Source organism: Rhinolophus hipposideros (genome assembly GCF_964194185.1).
Source record: "Rhinolophus hipposideros genome assembly, chromosome: 17".
Classification (NCBI taxonomy): Eukaryota; Metazoa; Chordata; class Mammalia; order Chiroptera; family Rhinolophidae; genus Rhinolophus; species Rhinolophus hipposideros.
In genome coordinates, this window is record NC_138063.1 from 20,231,490 (window position 1) to 20,251,646 (window position 20,157).

The 20,157-nt window shown below is 45.6% G+C and overlaps 1 protein-coding gene across 3 annotated transcripts in view; it reads left to right on the forward strand.

The window, feature by feature from the left end:
- The window catches only part of DYM (dymeclin), a 275,896-nt gene extending 256,141 nt beyond the window's left edge, over nucleotides 1-19,755 (forward strand). For all 3 annotated transcript variants that reach the window (XM_081078951.1, XM_081078952.1, XM_081078950.1), the window contains one exon: nucleotides 17,294-19,755. In XM_081078951.1, the coding sequence (XP_080935077.1) occupies nucleotides 17,294-17,443 (150 nt within the window). In that variant the 3' untranslated portion in view covers nucleotides 17,444-19,755. The remainder of the gene's footprint in view (nucleotides 1-17,293) is intronic.
- The last annotated feature ends 402 nt before the right edge of the window (nucleotides 19,756-20,157 follow it).

The window sequence follows — 20,157 nt, forward strand, 5'->3', positions numbered from 1 at the left end:
CATAGTTCATAATTTTTGTTAAATCATTTTATTATATAAAGGGTCACTCTGTAACTTAAATTTATTCTCATATTGGGTTATCTGAAAAGTAGAGCAAAAGGTTCTTACCTGTTTGATAATATTGTAGGTTAATATTTAGGGATAAAATTGTGGAATGTTCAGGACTGGCACCAAAATAATTCAGAGGGGGGAAGTTTGAGGTACGTAGATGAAAAGAGAATGACCATGAGTTGATGAGTCGTAGCTGATTGGTAGGCATACTGTTCTTTCCACTTTTGTGTATGTGGGCAGTTTTCCCTGATAAAGTGTTGATGGGGAAAATGTTGGGCCTTTGGTGGTACTGAGCTAGCCTTCAGCTGGGGCCCCGAGCCTGTTGCCCTCATGCTGCAGCCCACAGAGCAGCCAGCCTGTGCCTGATATGGCATCGCCTCAGCCCTGACCACCAGCACAGCCAGGACACAGCCTGAGTCAGCCATTTGGTTGGGGCCTTGGATATTCACAGCAAATGCTGCAGACCCATCAGCCAGAGGGCAAAGGAGACCATTGTTTGTCCCCACCATTGTGTGAAAGGACCATATTTGTTAAAGCATCAGTGATTATAATTAAAATGTAAATATTAATACAAAGGAAGGAAGCATGCATGGGTGAACAGGTCGCCTTGCAAGCGGGATTTAATCAGAAGTCTTATCGTAACACATCTTTCTTTCTTCGTCAGAAGGTATGTTGTATATTCACTAGGATCTCCGGAGACACCATGGAAGATGTATCAGCAGCGTAAATTACTCTTGGCATAAGCACAACACTCTCTTCCTCGATCTGCTTCTTTTGAAAGTAAAGCAGTATTTTGGGGCTCAGATGTTATCCCTTTCCTGCTGAGCTTACAGTGGTTCTCTTTAGGGGAAGTTTATAGTTTTCACCTTATTTTCTTATTTATCCCAAATTTTGACTTAAAAAAAAATAACACATATGTTCTACATTCTTTTTTCTAAATAAATCCCAAGTGTGAAAATGTTTTATTATTTGTTTTCTATATCCAAATCTTAAAATATAATACGTTGATTATTTAAATTTAGAATTTCCCTTAGAAATATCTTTTTAAGTGTTTTGTGCATATATATTTAAGGTAAATTCCATTTTATTTCATTTTCATGCTTGCAGTGTTTAACAAATTGAGTTATCCACAGTTGGTACCTGAAAGTAAATCAAAAGATAAGCAATGTATCTTTCTTTATTGAAATATGTAAATTTGGAATAATTAGAGCATGTGTTGTAAAACATAAGACTCTTTCCTCTTAACCCACTGTCATGTTTTGGAAATGACTATAGATCTTCAAATGTTTCGCCTGCAGATGTTTTACTTGCCTCCTAGGGCATTGATTTGAAAAGCAATAATAATAGTAGCAACCAGAATAGGGAAAAGAGGAGTCCCTCTATTTCCCCGCTTTCCTCTGGCTGTGACCTTTTCACAGGGCCCTCTGTGGCTCTGCTGTGACAGGCAGGGCGAGGGGCTCACTGGATTGGTCAACAGCCTGCCGGGCCCTCACTGTGCCCCCAGCCCCTCGTGAGTCACCGAAACCCCGCAGCCAGTCTTCAGCATCCATTCTCTGCCACAGAGCAGAGAATGCAGGCCTCGTCGACAGTAATGGTTTACAGGTGAGGTAACTCGGTGTCAGAGCGGTGACGTTACTGGGCGGAGTTTTTTTAGTGTCAGAGCCAGGTCGAAAATTCAGATGTCCTGAAATTTCCCTCCATTTTCCCTCCATTATACCATTCATGCCTCGATGGGAGAAATATGTGTTAGTCTTAAAAGTTTATGGTTCCTCGTCATAGTGTTTATTTCATGTTCACGTAATTGGTAAGTATGACCATTGCCCTGGGGAGCATTAAGTACCAACTGCTTGCCTTCGACAACTTCCAGTCTGTCTAAGCTGGGGCATGAAAAGGGGCAGAAGTCAGAACGCTCTGCCTGGCCCGGCCTTGGCGTTCAGACCGAATGACATAGAACGTGGTGGCTCCCCTCTCCCTCAGTTGCCATTTGCAGGTGTACCAGCTCTGCCCATATCTGCAGCAGACAGAGCTACTGCCACGGAGAAAACAAACAACTATGACTCCCAGCTTCCTTGCCTTGCTGTTTCCGACTATCCCTGAGCTGCCCAGTAATAAGCCATGTCAGGGAGCCCCGGGGCTCCAGGAGCAGCCCTCTGAATCCAGAGCGTGGAGATTCACTCCCCGTGGTGTCCTGGCTTGTGGGTTAGGAGCCCTGCTTTGCCAACTCTGAACATACATCCTTTCAACCTGCCTGCAATGTTGTTCCTTATTTATAAAGTTGTCAAATGGTCCCTTCGTAAGAAAATTACTTTCAAAAATGAAATCTCACGGATTTATACCAGTGTAGTTAAGTTTCTAACCTGCCCTCGAGCCGTACTATACTTTCATTTTAGACATGATGAGCTAATTTTTAAACTTCGGACACACTAAGGAGTAAAACATAAAAATCTATGGCTTTTTGTACAGGATTCATGAATGGCAAAGAATAGGCTTTTGTAAATAGAAGACTTGGTCTTTGTTTCAGCATAAAAACAATATCCTCACGTTCATCAGCTTTCTGTGCGCGCCTTGCTCAGTGACATGCGACCTGAGATCCAGGTCAGACTTGATTTGTGATCTCATCAATCGCCCCTTATTTGTCACCCCCTCTCTATGTTGGTTTTGGAAAGCAGAAAATTTGAAGTACATTTTCTTTTCTGCCATAATATTGTCAATAAAAATGCTCTAGTGGGATGTTTAGTTGCAATGCTGGAATAAAGAAGGACCCTGAGACTGTTTTGTGTCTCTCTGAATTATCTTAAAGGTTCTGCCTCTTTCAGGAAAGTGGGAACAGAGGATATAAGCAGAAGAAACGGAAATGTGACTGGAATGACTTGGAAAAAAATCTGAAGTCCCCGTCAGCCTTCTCCCTCCCTTCCCATTACTCACTTTCCTAAACCGGCTCACGTTGCTGCCCAGGCTGGGCTTCCATCTTCATTGCCCCCCACGGCAGGGACAACACTGGCACCATCCCTGGCTGGCACTGGGAGCCATTGTCACGTAGTACCCAGCCTCTGATTGCTGGCCCATTCATGCCGTGTCAGCCCTCCTAGGGTGTTTCTTGGAACCCTAAAGAGAAACATTTTTTCACCCAGCCTTTTCAGCCTTTTCAGTCTTCAGCTTGTCATGATCTTTACCTTCCCATTCTCACTGCAGGGAGACATTTTCTCCAAGAAAGGGAATTAAAATTATTTACCCAAAGTGCTTGAATAATTTGCCTGTTTAGCTACTCTGCACTTTGGGGAAGCCGTGAAGCTTGGCACTGAGCTGTTAGGAAGATGGGTCACGAGCAGGATCTTGCATAATCCTTTCAGAATTGAAAACCAAAGAGAATGTTACCTCTATGCATTGGAAAGAGCTCTTGACACTTTGTGCTCCGAATCTGTCTCTCATTAATGTTGCCATCTTTGAAGACAGACAGCAGTCACGTGATAGTCATTAGTTTTTTATCAAATTATTACACACTACTAGAACTGGGAAGCTCCTAGCAAAATTTGGACCTCCTGGATTGTCTTGAAGCACCATTTTTCACCATCCCTCCTTTCCCATATTTTTTCCTGCTGATCACCTTCACTTTCTTTTCAGGCTCCCTGCAGGTTGACCCCAGCCTCTGTCTGTGTCTTAGGGCCAGCTTAGCCAAAAGCCGCAAGTACTGATTTCTTGTTAGATCTCTGGTACCGTTTAGCCTTGAGGCCTTAACTAAGTCATTGTTTCTGTAGGCCTCAGTTTCTCCATGTGCCAAATGAGGGGACTGCCTTAGACAGGTGTCTACATGTTTCCAACTCCAGTGTGCTGGCGTGCCTTTGCAATTCTGCGATCTCCTGGGAACCTTTACTCCCACATATGGCTTCTCCAAAATTGAAATTTTATCATCTCTGGTCATTCTTTCCATTCTGCCTTCCTGAATCTTAGAATATTTGGTGCCCGAGAATTTGCATTCCTAACAAGCTCCTGCACAGGTGATAACAGACGCTTCTGGTGTGTGGGTCTCATTTGTCTGACATGACTTGTAGATGGGGAGAAGGGAGTGGGTAGATTGTTGGGGGGAAATGTCACATACACACACACCACCATCATCTCTACCACCCAGTCATTTTAGTCAACTTGATTTACTACCTCTCTTACCTCCTTCACCCCCTAAGGCCTGAAGAATGTAGAAAAAATAAAAGTTCAAACTCTGACCCCCTTTTGCCTTTAGAACCCCAGCCCCCCACACCTGCCGTGTCCTTTTGCCGGCTTTGTGGCCTCCTCCCACCCTTCACTCCTGCCTCACTTGCCCTCGTCCTTCTCTACCTGCTCACCGCCTCCGTGAACGCTGTCCCCAATGTGACGGAGTTCCTGACGTCTTCCTGCTGGAAACTCTCAGTAGTTCAGTCTCTTCTTGGTGTTTAACAATGGGACGCAATTTAAATGTTTAGTTGGTGCGTGTATATTTTGTCTCCTCACTAGATTTTCGGCTCCTTAAGAGCAGGAACTTGGCTTTCTACTTGCCATACTCCACAGTGTTTTCCACATAATGGACAGGTTAGTCGATTAAGATGGGGTGAGAACAGAGGAGGAAGAAGTCTGGTAAGTGTGCACTATATTGTATGAAGCCATGGTGTCCTTGAGACGATGCAGTACCTAAAGGAAATAACGGGCTTCCGTTCTCTCGTGTACTCGTGGGTGTTTTGAAATTTTTAAATCTGAAATTTTCAAAATGAAAACTTTTGAAAGTTTGAGCCTCAAGCACTTTTTTGAACTATAAAATAAAATGTATCCCATATTCCCTAGCTGAGATATTTTATACAGGTCTTCTGGTTAGTGCTCCTGTGATTATAACATAGCAGGTATAAATTCTAAATTATATACATCTGGGATGGTCCAAATTAGAGGGAGGGATATTCTACCATTCAATTATTTTAGCTTTATAGTTTAGTATGTAGTAGGGTAGGTTTCCCTTCATTATTTTTCTTTTTCGGTCCTGGTTTTCAGATCACATAACTCTGCTAATGCTGGTGTTTTTCTCTCCCCACCCCCCTTCAGTGACCTCCACAAGCACCGCTGTGTGCTGTCTTTGCTTCTTCCTGTTCATGTTTTCCCTGAGAAATATTAGACAAACTGCTTTGATTAGTTCTTTTTGATGCATTCATTGCTTATCTTCTGTCTCCTGTTTTTAACCAATTGAATGTTTCACAATTGATATTTATTTTACAAATCGAAAGAACACACACGCTAAGATAGTATCTTCCAATGTGATACATAACACCAAATCAAGTGTTTGAATTTTTTAATAATATATTTATTGACTTCAAGGAGATAGAAACACAACTAATTAATCAATAGCATTTTTTTTGTTTGTTTTGTTTTGTTGAAAAGTGTCAACTGCTTTCCCAAAGAAAACAGGCTTGTGTTTGAAGGAGTTTGGAGCTGAGGCAATGTGTATGTTCGCTATAGTAGAACAATTTCTTGAAAAAGCAATCTTATTCACTAGTCATTTAATATGAATCCAGGTAACTTGGTGTACTTTATGACTGGTAAGGATTTCTGTGGTTTTATATGTACATTTGTATCTTTTTAACAGGGTAGGAGCGAATGTGTGGGGGTGGGAGTGTTCATTCCCTTCTAGGGCTGACATTCTATGATTTCTTAGAATTAAGGCTCAGGAAAGTTTTGTGGGTTTTTCTAGCTGACCTAGCGCTGTGTTGTTGAAGTGGGGGGTACCATCCACTAGGATTCTCTACCTCACATTTCTGTGATTTTGGAGCTTCACTGCCATGACCATCCCTGAGTGGAATTCAAAGTAGACTCATGTCATGCTCTACTCCTCAGCACATAGTATTATTAGAAATCATCTAGAGCATTCTGCTTCTGTTCCCTTTCCTCTGTGTGTCCTGATTCCTTTTGTTAGTCCTAATGATTGTGAAGAAGTAAACAAGTCTCATTGTGTGCTTTTGATTCGTTGACAACACATGTTGGAATAAGCACGGGACCAGGACTGTTACATGTGACAGGAAGTCACAGGTCTGGCTCACCCACTCGTGGGTCGTGCTTGGGTCACTGGGAAATACAACCATAGGAAGAACTAAGACTGAACTTCAAGTTATAAAATGCTTGCTCTTAGGATCTTGGATTTAAGTAGGATTTTCTCCAAGGAGATTAAAAAAAAATGTCACTGGCTTAGCAAGCACAGGCTTTTCCATAACACTTGGAATAGGTTGTTCTTTCCATGAAGCAGAGGAAAAATCCTCCTATGTAAGAGCTGCGTGGCAATGTTGATTACAGAGCTAAGCGATAGCTTCTTGCTAAGGAACAATTAAGGCATGACTTTAAGAGTGGGTGATGCCCCTTGAAGGCTTGCAAAACTGTCACGTTTCCTTATAACTTAAACCTAAAACTGTTCAAAGAAGATAACTCTTAAGAAACTAAAGGCAACTTTTTATCTCCATATTTGCCCTAGTTGGAATTCTCTTTCTCTCTGTGGCAAAGGCTGTGTCCTCGCCTGATATAATCACCTGAACTCACCTTCAGTTAGTGGCATACCCGCCGGGGCCACGGCATTCCAGTGAAGCCTGCCCTCGTCCCCACATCCTATGCCTGTCATCATCCACACGTAACTCCCAGGATGGACATTTCAGACGCAGCAAAGATTCTTGTTTTTCCAGAATCTGTCTAAGACATGAGTCAGACTGTTTCTCCACATCTATGGCTTCTACTCTCCTAGTTCACATAATACTCTGAAAAAGATGTTAGTGTAAAGAAAGATTATCACAGATACAGTAACAGCTTAACTGTTACATTTTAAGACCATATACTCACCCCTTTTTAAACCATACTGCCATCTTGACAAGAGTAAAAACTAGTGGACTCGTTAAAAACGGAGCTTGTCTCAGTTTCCACATTGTGCAGCCATCTAGTCCGTGACTGCCTAGAACTTGTACCGTTAATGAGTTCACTTCATTTCCCATAATTAGGTACATATTGAGGTATAACACATGGCAGTGACCACCTCTATCAGTATTATCCATTCTGAGCCAGATTGTCCTGGGTAAGTGAGAATGTGACAGCTGTGGGATAGTGGCAAACATGGAAAGCAGGCTATTTGAGAAGTAAATTAATCTATTGATTTGGAAGTATTGTTCCCCAAATCCCAATTTGTCAGCTCATTTGCCTCTCACAGTGACATGGGCTTAATTTGGCTCATTTTGTCCCAAGTAAATTTGGGCAATCGTTCCACTAACTCCCCTGGTATGTAGGACTTGTTGCCCAAACCCTTTCTGTTTCCCCCCTAACTCTGGGTTTTGCAACAACAACAATTTTTACCCCTTTGTGCATTTATTCCTTCATTCATTCACAGCAAATATCTCTTAAGCCCCTAGCAATATTCTAAACATTGATACATCAGTAGGAAAAAACAAATTCCTGCCCTCATGCAGTTTATATTCTACTTAGAATTTTATTTCATAGTAATGCCTTTATTTTCTGGGATCTCACTCTCTTGTATATCTGGGTCCTGTCCAGAATGATGAGCCCCACTGCAGAAAGACAAGCAATTCCAATAATTTTTGGCTACCCCTCTGGGCCCACTTTCAGCAAAAGAAGTTCTGCCAATAAATTCTCTGCCAGTAAATCTAAGGTGGAATCCAGTGTTGTCCTCCAAACCTCCCAGTTGGAATTGATTTGCCTCTAAAAACAGGTGCTTTAACTCAATAATGCACTTCAGTCTTGAGGAGTTCACACATTTGGCAACTTCAGCTGCCACCTTGAAGCTAATGACTTTTAAATTATTAATGACCCACACTGTAGTCTCTCAACTCTAGATTCACCAAATGAACAGACTTTATCCTGGCCCTCGAGGCTCACCTCCCTGTCTGCACCCTCTGTCTTTCCAACATCATGCCCTGCTGCCAGCCTCCCAGCCTGTGTGCCGGCCCCACGCTGCTTGCCAGGCCCGGAAGTATTTTGAATTCGCTGTTTGCTCACAAGGGTCTCTCCACACGCAGTGCCAGCTCTCTCCCTGCCATCAGCCCTGTTGCTACGGGTCAGAACCCATCTGTCAAGGCCTTTCTCAAACTTTCCCCTGCAGAAGGACAGTCTGTCCTTAGTTCCTTCTCCTCCCTGCTGCCCCAGCAGCCCCCAGAAAAGAGAGCGAAATTTCAAACTGAAGACAGCCTCCTTCCCATGATTCCCCTTAAGCTGGATCTGTGAGAGAAGGGTCTAACCAGAACCTTAGCTCAGGCTTCAAACTCAAGTAGGCCTCAGATTCTGGCTCTTGACATGATGGTAACTCTGTGGACAGCTTATCCCAAGTGTGGGCTCAGCCTTATATTGTATCTGTCTATATTTCCTAAGAGCTTTTTGCCACCAGTCACAGAAGCTGTTAGTGTCACTGGTAGACACTCAGGTGGCAAAATAGTATCGTGAGTGAGAGGTGGCTGGTCCCCTGGCCTGAACTTTCAGGATAGGTGTCTGCTCACTTTGTAACTTTCTTCCTGGGTCATAACTTCCCAGGGAGCTCCCCACAGGCACCCCTGCCTGGCCAGCCTAGTGCTCTAAGATAGGCAATGTTTTGTGACTCATCTTAGCTGCCCTCATCGTGGGCTTTTTCATTTTAGCCTTGTGTTTCTTAATTTGTATCTTTTAATAAGTGGCCCTTTATAATTTTCTGTAGTTTGAATTTAGTTTTCCATTAATTTTGAAATTAATCCACATAAAATAGAACTATTCCACATTTGGTGTTACAATTATTCATAGACCAGTGGTTACCTTTTTTGTTATTGTTGGTGGTGGTGGTGGTGGTTAAATAATAATATTTGATGCATTTGTAACTCATTCCATTACACACAGAAGAGCCTGCAGTTCAGGCTTGTTCAGACCATAAATTAGCTGAATTGATACATGGATGTTTCTAGATTTGTCAGTTCATTAATTTCTCCTAGAGTTTGCTGTCCAAGCCCAGGTAGGAATCTTCTGACCTCTTCGTTAGCCAGATCTACCTGGGAGAGAGCCCTTCCATCTTGTGTCGTGCTGCCCACTGTAACTGTACCCCCATTGGAGGAACAGCAGTTTTTCCTCTCGCCTCTGCAGCTCGAGCACAATACCTCGTATATAGTTGGTGCTCACCAGTGTTTAGTTTGAGGATCCATCACTGAAGGACCCAGTGTTACACGGCATGTATATGAGGGAAGGAATGGCAGGGAAACTGGATAATCAGCCCTAGATAAAATTAAAAAACAAAAAAATGTGTGTAAATGCTTACCTTGCTATCTTATGGCAGGATCTTGAAACCAGTTTGCTTTTCATCTGCACAGAACCTAACCTGCACCATCTGCATGCGGTGACGGCTGCCTCGCTGCCGACCATCGCCCGTCACTGGTCTATTCTGAGGCTTAATGTGGTCTTTTAAAGAATTTTTTTTTAATGTGTTATGTAGATACTTGATTTTAAATTGCACTAAACTTTTTGGAGCCATGCCAGCTGCTTGCTAGGATTTCTGATGCTATCTATATATAATCTTTAGGTGGAAGGGGGAAAACGCCATTGACTTTTGTGGTAATAAAATTATTGCAGTTGAGCCCTACATCTGTTCACTGAACTTCCTGTGGGTTTTCACCAGATCACATGACTGACAGCAGAGACAGTCTTTAAAGCTTTTGGTCTGCTTGTTATACCCGAGTCGCAACCACCAAATCAGACCTTTGCTTTGTCTCTGGGCTGGGCGTCCGGATGTCCCACTGTGGTGGGTTGATTCACTGGAGCTGATAAAAACATTCCAGCCAAACTTGAGAGTCTAGCATTACCTCTGGCTCCAAAAATCAAAACAACAGGATTGTTGTAAGTAGCTTTGGATTCAGACCAAGCTCCAAGCCTGAGAGATGGGTTTTCTCTCCTTGTTGAGCCGTCACAGGACAACTGTCTTGGAAAGAGAGAGGCGAAAGCCTGGGCCTGAATTGACCAGTACCCTTCCCTCTGCTAGCCCATTTCAGATGAATTTTTGCCATACCTATCAAATCAAAGAAGCCCCCATTCCCTCCTGAGTCCCCTCTTCCTCTTTCCCAGAGCTTTAGGGGTCCTTAAACACATCCACTGGCTGGAGCCCAAAGCGAGGCTAAGAATTGGAGAGAAGATGGGCAAAGAGGAGGACAGAAGTCAGAGCTGGGAAGGCCTCAGAATGCCCAAGCGGCCTGAGCCCTGGACAGCCAAAGGGACTTTGTTGGCTGAGTCAGAAGTGAAGACACTCTCAAGTGAGGAAGTTGGACTTCCCTCAGCCATCACAGGATGGCATTATTGTTCTCCACAGGCTTGAAAAGGAACATAGAGGAAACAGCGGCTTTTTCTAGGTTGTTGCTCTGACATTCAGACTATGACATTTCTTGGACTGAATCCTGACAAAATGTGTCCTCAGTGTCATTAGTGCTAAATAAAACCTTTTGTCTTTCTTTTCCTTAGGTCTCAGACTTCTATGGCATATTAGAGGAGCACGTATTTTTAAGAACGGCTATTTAAATCTCAAGCTATGTTGGCTCCCTCTCTAGATTTGGTAGATTTGGGAGGGGGGTCAAATTAAATGCACTTGGGCACAGCTAGTTATGCAGAGGCTGCATTCACACTCAGTCAGCTTGACTGAATAGTGTTTTCAAAACTCTTTTATGATTTATGCCTTTTATTCATTTCACCCTTTTAAAATGTTCCCAGTACTCTTAAAAACAACTCACTGCAGGAAAAAGGAAGCTCTTTACCTTGTGCTTTCAAATTAACTTTGTATAGCCAAGTCCTAGACAATATGCTCTTGTTTTTGTTGCTGTTTATGCTTTCTCCCCCTTTCTGAACCTTTTTGAAAAAGGTTCCAGGCAAATAACCCAAGAAATACTATCTCGCAGCTCCCTTGCTCCTTGAAGAGAAAGGATCTGGTACCATACGGAGCTTCAGGGCGTGTGTGTGCGCTACCTGCAACGTTCAGGTTTTGTCAGTAGCGAGTCCCCCCTTACTCTTTGGTTCCCTGTGTCCAGGGGTGCACACTCTGGAGATAGCAACTTAGGCGCCCAGTCTGGGGAAAGGGGCAGGCCTTCAGTAGCCAGCACGGGCAGGGGCCACACCCAGAACCTCAGCCCACTTAGCTGCCAGCTCTCGGGCCAGTGGGTAGGTCAGCCCCAACCTCGTGTATGTCTGGGTTTTAAGCAATTGGGAGTCTTGGGCTTTAAAACCATCTGTTGTCAACCCACAGGACAGCTCAGGAACCTTCAGATATTTACCCTGTCCTCTGAGACTGTCACTAGGTGAAGCCTAGCTAAGTACAAACCAGCAAGTGCTTAACTTCAGGGTTGCAGCTGAACCCAGGCCCAGCCCATTCAATGCTTTCTCTCCAGGTCGACCCAGGAGAATCTGGGAGGCATGGCAGAGAATGCACATGCATAGACCTTACTGGGGTCTGCTCATAAAACCACACCCAGTCACAATCGGAAGGAGCTCAGAGTCCTTCATTGTATACAGGGTGAGAAAACCGAGTCCTGGAGAAATGCTGTGACCTGCCCCAGAACTGCCCAGCTTGCCAGTAGCTGAGCCAGGACAGAACCCAGGCCTCCTGCCTCCCAGCCTGGGGCCCCCTAAACTCCTGAGCTGGAACAGGGGTCACTTCTCAGTGAGGAAACTCAAGCTCTGACTTAGTGGTCGGGGGACACTTAGGAAATGTTTGAAGCTTGTTATCATTCCTGGAGAGACATGGAAACCATAGTGTCCATATTGGATACAGACATTTTAAGACATTAAAGACACACAGCCAGGTACCTATTGAGACGGGGGAGGCCACAGTGAGGTGTGAGATTGTTCCACCTCTGGCCCCACCACTCACCAGCTCTGCCCTCCTTGGCATGGTATTTACCCTTCTGAGCCTTGGGCTTCTTATCCATACAGGAGAGTTAAGAATGCCAAGGTCACAGGTTATTGTGATCCAAAGTCACGCACTCATTCATTGAACTCTTCATTCAAGAGACATCTCTTAAGTGTCAGTCGTCTGCCAGATGCTCGTAACATTCCTGCCTTCTCAGAGCCTATATTCTAGTGGGGGAAACATGGCACATAAGCAGACAAAAGAGATAAGCACTGATTATTATGAAGGGAACAAACCAATGAGCTGAGAGAGGCCACCTTTGTCTGTTTGTACGGTGGGTCATGGGTGAAGTGGGAAGTACCTGGCCCTTGGACGCTCAGGATATGTCACTGTCCCTGAGCTCCCCACTGGGTTGCCTCTGAGCTCCCCACACAAGGCTCAGTGTCCTCAGCCCTGGACGGCCCCGGTGAGCTCGGGGTAGAGGCCACCCCCCTGGCTCCGTCCTGGATATTGTTGAATGTGCCACATCCTCATACAGGAAGGCTGTGAACACCTAGGTCATGTTCCTAATGTCAGATATGTCTTAGAAGTGACCCTCCTGTCCTCGTCACCAGAGCCATAAACCCTCCTGAGGGCCACCCCCCTTCCAGTTGAGTCAAGAGCACCGACATCACAGAGTAACTGTGCAGAGCTGAGGTCATGCACTGACTTAACTCATCATCCAACAAATAATACTGTGAGACAGAGAAAGAAGGCAGCTCTTCAGAACCTACCTCTCTCGGCGACATAACTTTGTTCTTTCAAAATGTTTCTGAAGATGAGTCTCGCTTTAAGCCTTTGTCTGCATTTGGTCCTGGGTTTAGCGTGGGGAGGCCCAGGTCCTTTGTGTTTCTGTTATTACAAGCCAGAAAACAAGGTTGCCAAGTGAGAAGTGTCCATTTCGGTGGCATGAGAGAAATGGGCTCAGGACCAAGCCAGTCATGATATTTCTAGTCTTTAGAAATGATTGCTAAAAATTATAAAATAAGAGCATAACTTATGGCACGGCGTCCCTCCTCGGGGGAAAAAAAGCATAACTTACATTTGTTTATCATTTTAATGTCAATAATAATAGCCAACATTTATGGAGCTATGGAGCCCTCACTCTGTTCGGCGCTGTAGAAAGCACTTGTACACAGCTTATCTCATGTGTTTGTCACCACCCTATGAAATAGGACAGGTCAATTCAAAATCTCAGAGTAAACTTTAACTTCTAAGAGCCTGAATCTGAGTGTGGATACAACACTTGTCCCAAGTCGCCTGGGTGATAAGGACGGACTTTAGCTCTTAACTGCTGGGATTGTGTGTGTCTTAGTCACGGCTGTATTTTTGGTACAGTGCCTACTACACAGTAGGCCCTCAGTAAACATTTGCTGAATGAATGAGAAAAGAGGGGGCTAAAACTCAGGTTTATCTACCTGCCTTTCGGGTGCTTTTTCTAGCCACTTGAAAGATTAAATGAGTATCCGTAAAGCGTTTACAGGTGTCAGCCACACAATTGGTAATCGATCAGCCACATCAGCTATACTCTCAGAATGGATTAATACATTTTTATGGGAAATTTCTACAGAAATCATCATTGATCGGTGTGAAGAAAAACTTCCTGATAAAATGCACGTCTGCTTTTGACAGATAAAGTTTATACTGTTTTGTACTATTTTTATGTATGGCCACAGACTGTATACGTGATGTTCTTGCTGCTCTGAGTGTCACCCTACGTTGAGATTTTCTTTACTGTATTTATTCACTCCAGAGTGAGATGGATTATTGTTTTGACATAAACTTGAGCCAAAATGAAGACGAGGCATTTTCAGCTCTGTTTTTATCAGGTCGTGGGAAGGACAGTCAAAGGACGTGCCAGGTGCTTTTCTTGGTGGCTTTTTCCTAGATCTGCCTGCGCATGATCGAAGGGCTGTCTTTGACTCATTCTTCTTTCTAACTGAATAGTCATCAGAATTTCCCTCAAACCATGAGGGCAGATAAACTTAGTGCCAGCCCATTGAGCAGCTCTTGCCTAAGTTTCTTTAATTTGGTTGGAAGGGATTCTTACAGAAGCAGCTTGTCATTTCAGTTTAGTTCCCATCCGCCTTCCTTAGAGATACAGAAAGCAGCCTCATGTAAATCGCCTCACATCCTTTCCTAAAGCCTTCATAGGAAAACCCCAAAATATGTCCCGAGATTTCACATCTTTTAGTCATTTTTATTTCTAACTAGAGTACATCTTATTGGCTACATTACCACATAGAAATGTCGGATGTTACTATTCCAGCTGAAAGAGGCAGTGTGGGGGCTCCAACCTTTCAAACCTTCACCCTTACTGTCCTCTCCAGCCCCCACACTTTTCTCCAAGTCATTGTGAAAGGTTCTCTGAAGTTTGAGGCCATTCTAAGAACTGGGGCTTTTATCGTCGTGAGGGGATACATTTCTTCAAACACAGTCCCCATCCTTTCTTGGTTTGGTAATTTTTTTCAGGACCAGTAGTGTGGCGGGTTCTGTGCTATACGGTGAAAGGGCATAGAATTAACCCACGGAGCCGGTGGGGCCTGGGAGAATCGAATTCAAGGACAAAGCACTGGGGTGGCTGTGAGTGGGGTGTCGCTTTGCAAACTGACTTTCCCATCCAGTCAGACCTGGGCATTAATCTGGACTCCATCCTACAGGCTGTGTGGGCCTCATAGAGCATGAGGAAAGATGTAGGGAGAGGGGATCCTGGAGTTTGGGCCTCTTGTAAGACCCATTTGTGTATATTCTGTATTTACACAACACCCTGGGTAGGAGCCAAGGAACAGAGTTGGTTTTCATTAAAGCTATGCAGGTGGAGACGGTGGCGTGTGTGGGATGGTGAAGTGATATCTATGACCCGAGTGCACTCCTTTTCAGGAATTTCTGTACACATTTTCAAGATTTAACTCAAAACTCATCTTGCCACGAAGCACTTCCTGCTTAACTCTGCCCCTCATCCCTGTGGAACTCAGAGCGTCCAGCACTTGGATGTTTAGTCCTAATCACTGTAAATGTGATTGTAAAAGTCCTATCACTGTGTGTGTGTGTGTCTGTGTGGGTAGCTCCCCTACCCACCCTTTCCTTTTAATCCCTTTTCAATTCACCCAACTAGTCTAGTGTCACCCTAGTTCAAGCCTGTTTGCCTCTCACCGGGACCCGTCCCCGCCCCTGCCAGGTGCCCCCCAGTTCTCCACACTGATGAGAGTGGTCCCTGCACAGAGCACTGTGTCAGGCCCCCTTCTCAGACCCCTCAGGCATCCACGGCTGTAGCATGGGGGCCAGGCCCCTTCACGTGGCTCCCGTGTCTGGGCCCTCTCACCAGTGCTCCCCTGCCGCTGCCCCTCCTGTGCCCTCCAGCACCGTGCGCCTCCTGCCTCACACACAGGCCTTCCCCCCGCGCTGTTCCGTCAGGAGAAGCAGCCTCCCGCTCCATCTGGCCGCTTCCTTCATCACCCTCGGCCTCTGTTGCCTCTCGTCCTCCTGTTTCTCATTTCTCTGCTGTCCCTGTTGTGTTGCTGTCTCTCTCTCGCCACGAGAACGCACCTTCTGTGAGGGCAGGCCCTGTGTGGCTGCTGCACCCTGAATCCTGGGTCCTGGCACACACGGAGCCTGCCTGGCACAGAGGAGCAGAAGCTCAACCAATATAATGAAGGACTGGATGACTCACATAAGAAGGATTGAAGAAGATAATATCCGTAAAGCGTTTACTACTGTGCCTGGGGCATTGTTGGTCCTCAGTACATGGTTGATTATTTCATTGATATATTCATTTACTAAATTATTTATTAAGTGCCTGGCCAGTATCTGTGGACATACAGCAGCAAACAAAACGGGTAAAACTCTCTGCCCTCATGGACCATGCGTGCTATGTATGTTTGCCCTTTTTCTCTCTCTTAGTCTTCTCCCTTAACCTTCTGCTGTACCCCTTCTCTTAGGACACCTTTACCCTCTTCTCCCTGTCCCACTTGGGACAAGAGTCATCAAACTGCAGCCACTCCTGCCAGAGTCACCTTGGCAAGGGAAGAGGCCCGAGAGCATTTAGTAGATTCCAGCAGCCTCACAGGCTACTGACAGGAGAATCGCCTCCTCTGCTGGACTAAATAGATCAGGAGTAAAATCAGAAAAGCAAAAGCCCAGGGCCGGCCCGGTGGCTCAGGTGGTTGGAGCTCTGTGCTCCTAACGCCAAAGACTGCCAGTTCGATTCCCACATGGGCCAGTGCCAGATGGCTCAGTTAATTTAAGTTCGGGCTCTCAAGCACAAGACTGTCAGTTCGACTCCCGCAAGGGATGGTGGGCTCTGCCCCCTGCAACTAAGATTGAACATGGCACCTTGAGCTGAGCTGCCGCTGAGCTCCCAGATGGCTCAGTTGGTTAGAGCGCGTCCTCTCAACCACAGGGTTGCCTGTTCAACTCCCACAAGGGATGGTGGGCTGTGCCCCCTGCAACTAGCAATGGCAACTGGACCTGGAACTGAGCTGCGCCCTCCACAACTAAGATTGAAAGGACAACAACTTGACTTGGAAAAGTACTAAAAGTACACACTGTTCCCTAATAAAGTCCTGTTCCCCTTCCCAAGTAAAAATCTTAAAAGAAAAACAACCAACAATTGTCACCCCAATAAACTTAAAAAAAAAAAAAAAAAGCAAAAGCCCAATGTCTGGAGAAGCGCTCCACTGAAAGTGCCGCTCAGGACCTCAGAAATGCAGGTGTTCTCGCTTGCAGCGGGCAGGCCAGGTCAGCTGGCAGCCTTTGTAGAGCCGGACCTCAGCTTTTCCTGCACCTCAGTGAGGAATGGCCTCAGCCTCCCTGCAAAGCCGAAGCCACCACCACCGGCCTCCGAGGAGGAGGTGGCGAGGCTGAGCTGTGCAGAGCAGCTGCCACCCAGATGACCAGCGTTCCGCCATGGACACGAAACTGCCTCCGCAGGTCAAGGCTTAGGCACTGTGAGGGCAGGTCCTCCTCTCCCAGGTGACTCAACCCTGAAAGCAAAGTCTCAAGAAGCAGCAGCCCTCCTCATACAGTAGATGGTTTTGCTTGAACGCTGTCTGCTCCCCACTGCGGGCCCATCTCCCAATCTGATGTTCTCATCCCACTCTTGTCTGCTCGGGTCCCTGCTGCCCTCTGCAAACTGACATTCGCTGAGGTACTAAAGGGGCTATTTGCCCTTCCTGCAGGAAATTGACATGTTTTCAGGGGTCACATGAAAGCCGGATCGTGTAAAGCTCCGGAGCTCTCAGGCCTTGTGGACAACTGGGGAAGCTGGGCTTCCTGCATGCCAGACCACCACTTACAAAGTACTACTGCTTTTGCTTTTCCATAAAACTGTGAGATTATAAAATCATCTTATTTTCATTGCAGAAATTTCCAGAATTGAAATTCAAATACGTGGAAGAGGAGCAGCCCGAGGAGTTTTTTATCCCCTACGTCTGGTCTCTGGTCTACAACTCAGCCGTAGGCCTGTACTGGAACGCACAGGACATCCAGCTGTTCACGATGGATTCCGACTGAGGGCGGGCGCCGTCTCCCACCCTGACTCCCCTCCAGCCACAGCCCTCCTAGTTATTTTCTTCTGGAGAACAGAAGTAGACAGATTGCCTGGTGTGTTGTCTATTGAAGAGGATCACACAGGCGTGTTTCCTTTGCATTTGGAGAAGTGATGCCCCTCAGCAATAGATCACTCAGCTTAGATTGCAGTGCAAAAAGTAGGGGGGATACCCAATAATAAATATAAATCCTGCTATTCCACATGCAATTTTATTTATTTCTAAACCAAAATCTAGAGCTTTTCCAGGAACCTGATGCCTTAGGCATATAACACTTTACCAATATATACTTTTTTCTTTTGCATGTTTAGGAGTTTTGGTTTTTCGTGTGTGTGTGTGTGTGAGAGAGAGTGTGTATGTGTTCCTTTCAACATTAAGAAATATCAATCTGAAAAGATGACAGGATAGGAATTAATAAGGAAATGAAGTTGTGTGTCTGGCATGGCTGCCGTTCAGAGGGCCTGGGATTTAATACACACTGTGCACAGGCAGTTGGCTGTGAGCTGTTGGGTCTTCTGCAACTTTCCCTCCAAGAAAGAAATGGCTCCTTCTCATGAAGCCCAGATTAGTTTTTCTGTGGATTTGGCCTCTGAGCTGTAGCTGAATTAAATTGGAGTCTCGTACAAATTAGGTTAATCTACTCTGAATTAATTATTGAGAAAAGAAAAGCTTCATTTCAAAAGCAATCTTTTTTCTTCCACCAGACTAATAGGAGAAAAAGGAGACCAATTTGATTAATACAGTATTCCACATGAGATGAAAAACATGTTTTTTTCTTCATTTCTGACTTTGAACTCTTACGGGCCTAAACTATTCGTGTTTGGTCCCTGAGCTGGAGGAAGGGACTTCTGTGAGGGAAACATCAGAAAGCACTTGGCAGAGCAGTGGTACTGGGGGGTCTGAGCAGGACAGTCCTGTCAAGTCCTGCTCCGCATCCACACTCACCCCCTCACAGTCTAGAGAGGAGCTTCGTTTCAGTCGCAAACACACAAAAAGGGTTTGCTTTTCTGCATAGAAGCACACAACCCCCCATGAGACTAAGCACCCTGCTTCAGCCTGCTGCCATCTAATCTAGGACAAGGTTCAAGGACCAGCTTCTCTCCTGTCCCTGTGTCCCTTCCCCCCCACACCGCCGCTGGAGGCCTGAGTCATGTTGCCCCGCCTCTGTCTTCTGAGGGGCTGGGAGGAGCCATCTTCCGTCACACCAAGCTCTGGAAAAGGGTGAAAACACTGCCAGAGTCAGTCAATGCATAAATGTGTGGTTTCCACCTGTGAAAAGCCTGGGCTGCGCCATCCTTCAGCAGGTTTTTGAGGTCTGCCAGGCGGTTTCATTATCCTCTTCGGGACCAGTGCTGAAACCAGAACTCCCTGAGGCTGGCCAATGCAGGGCCATCGCTGGCGGTGGCCCCGGGAGGCCCGTGCAGCGTCCCTGCTGCCTCCTTGGGCCTCATTCTATTCAGGCCTCTTCACTGTCCCCACGTGCGTGTGTCTGGGACTCTTCTGTTTCACTTCACATCACCTGGACAGGGCCTCAGACCAGCACAGGAGGCATGTTAATGGCTTCTGCTTAGCCTAGCTCGAGGGGAGAGACCGTTTAAAGATGTAAGGACCAGTCCACGCAGTCAGGGGGACGTGATTGGATTATCATCTCGGGTAGCAATTATTTTTATTTCTTATGTGGGGAAATGCTATACAGCTTTAATTTGTTTCTGTAGCTTTTTTATTTGCTTCCTTTAAACCAAAATACAACATTTTCAAAGGGTCACATGGAGCTACTGAGCCTCTGGTAGGACCACAGAACTGTCCCTGGGCACTGCCATGGGACGGCAGGACCATCAGTTCTTGTGACAGGAGGAAATATGGTCTCCCAAAACTCAATCATAGAGGGCAGACAAGCAAGGAAGCATTGATTGAGGAAATCCCAGTCTTGCCCAGACCACCTGGCTCACCCAGGTGCCCCCAAAACCCCATTCTCCAGCAGTCCCCTCTCCCTCCCTACTCCCTGCTTTTAATTAACCACACTGCAGAAGTGCTCACTGGCCTGGGTGGCCGGATGGCTCAGTTGGTTAGAACTTGTGCCCTGAACAACAGTGTTGCCTGTTCAATCCCCACATGGGATGGTGGGCTGTGCCCCCTGCAACTAAATATTGAAAACAGAGGCTGGACTTGGAGCTGAGCTGCGCCCTCCATAACTAGATTGAAGGACAACGACTTGGAGCTGATGAGCCCTGGAGAAACACACTGCTCCCCAATGTTCCCCAATAAAAAATGTTTTAGAAAAAGTACTCACTGGCCTAAAAGCTCAGCTGTGTTTGTAGCCTCGGAAGCAGCGTGTGTATACATGCTCCCAGACACCACTGCGTCACCACCTCAGCTCAACAAATCCGCCAGGAGTTGCTTATTTTTGTGAAAGATTTATTACATGACAAATTTAAATGATATGCTTGAATTACGCTTGCATTAATTTGCTTAGAATTTTTTTTGTTTTCCACAAAGTAAAAATGTGTAGAATGAGGCAATACAGGACCATCATTTGTTGGAAAGGAAATTAACATCTGATTTTACCCAAGATACAAAGCTGTTATTGCAGTGTGTCAACTCATCAACAAAGGGTTCTGCCACAATATTTATTTTTAAAAGAATGTGCCCCTTTCAATAGCACCTTCCCTGTCAAGAGTT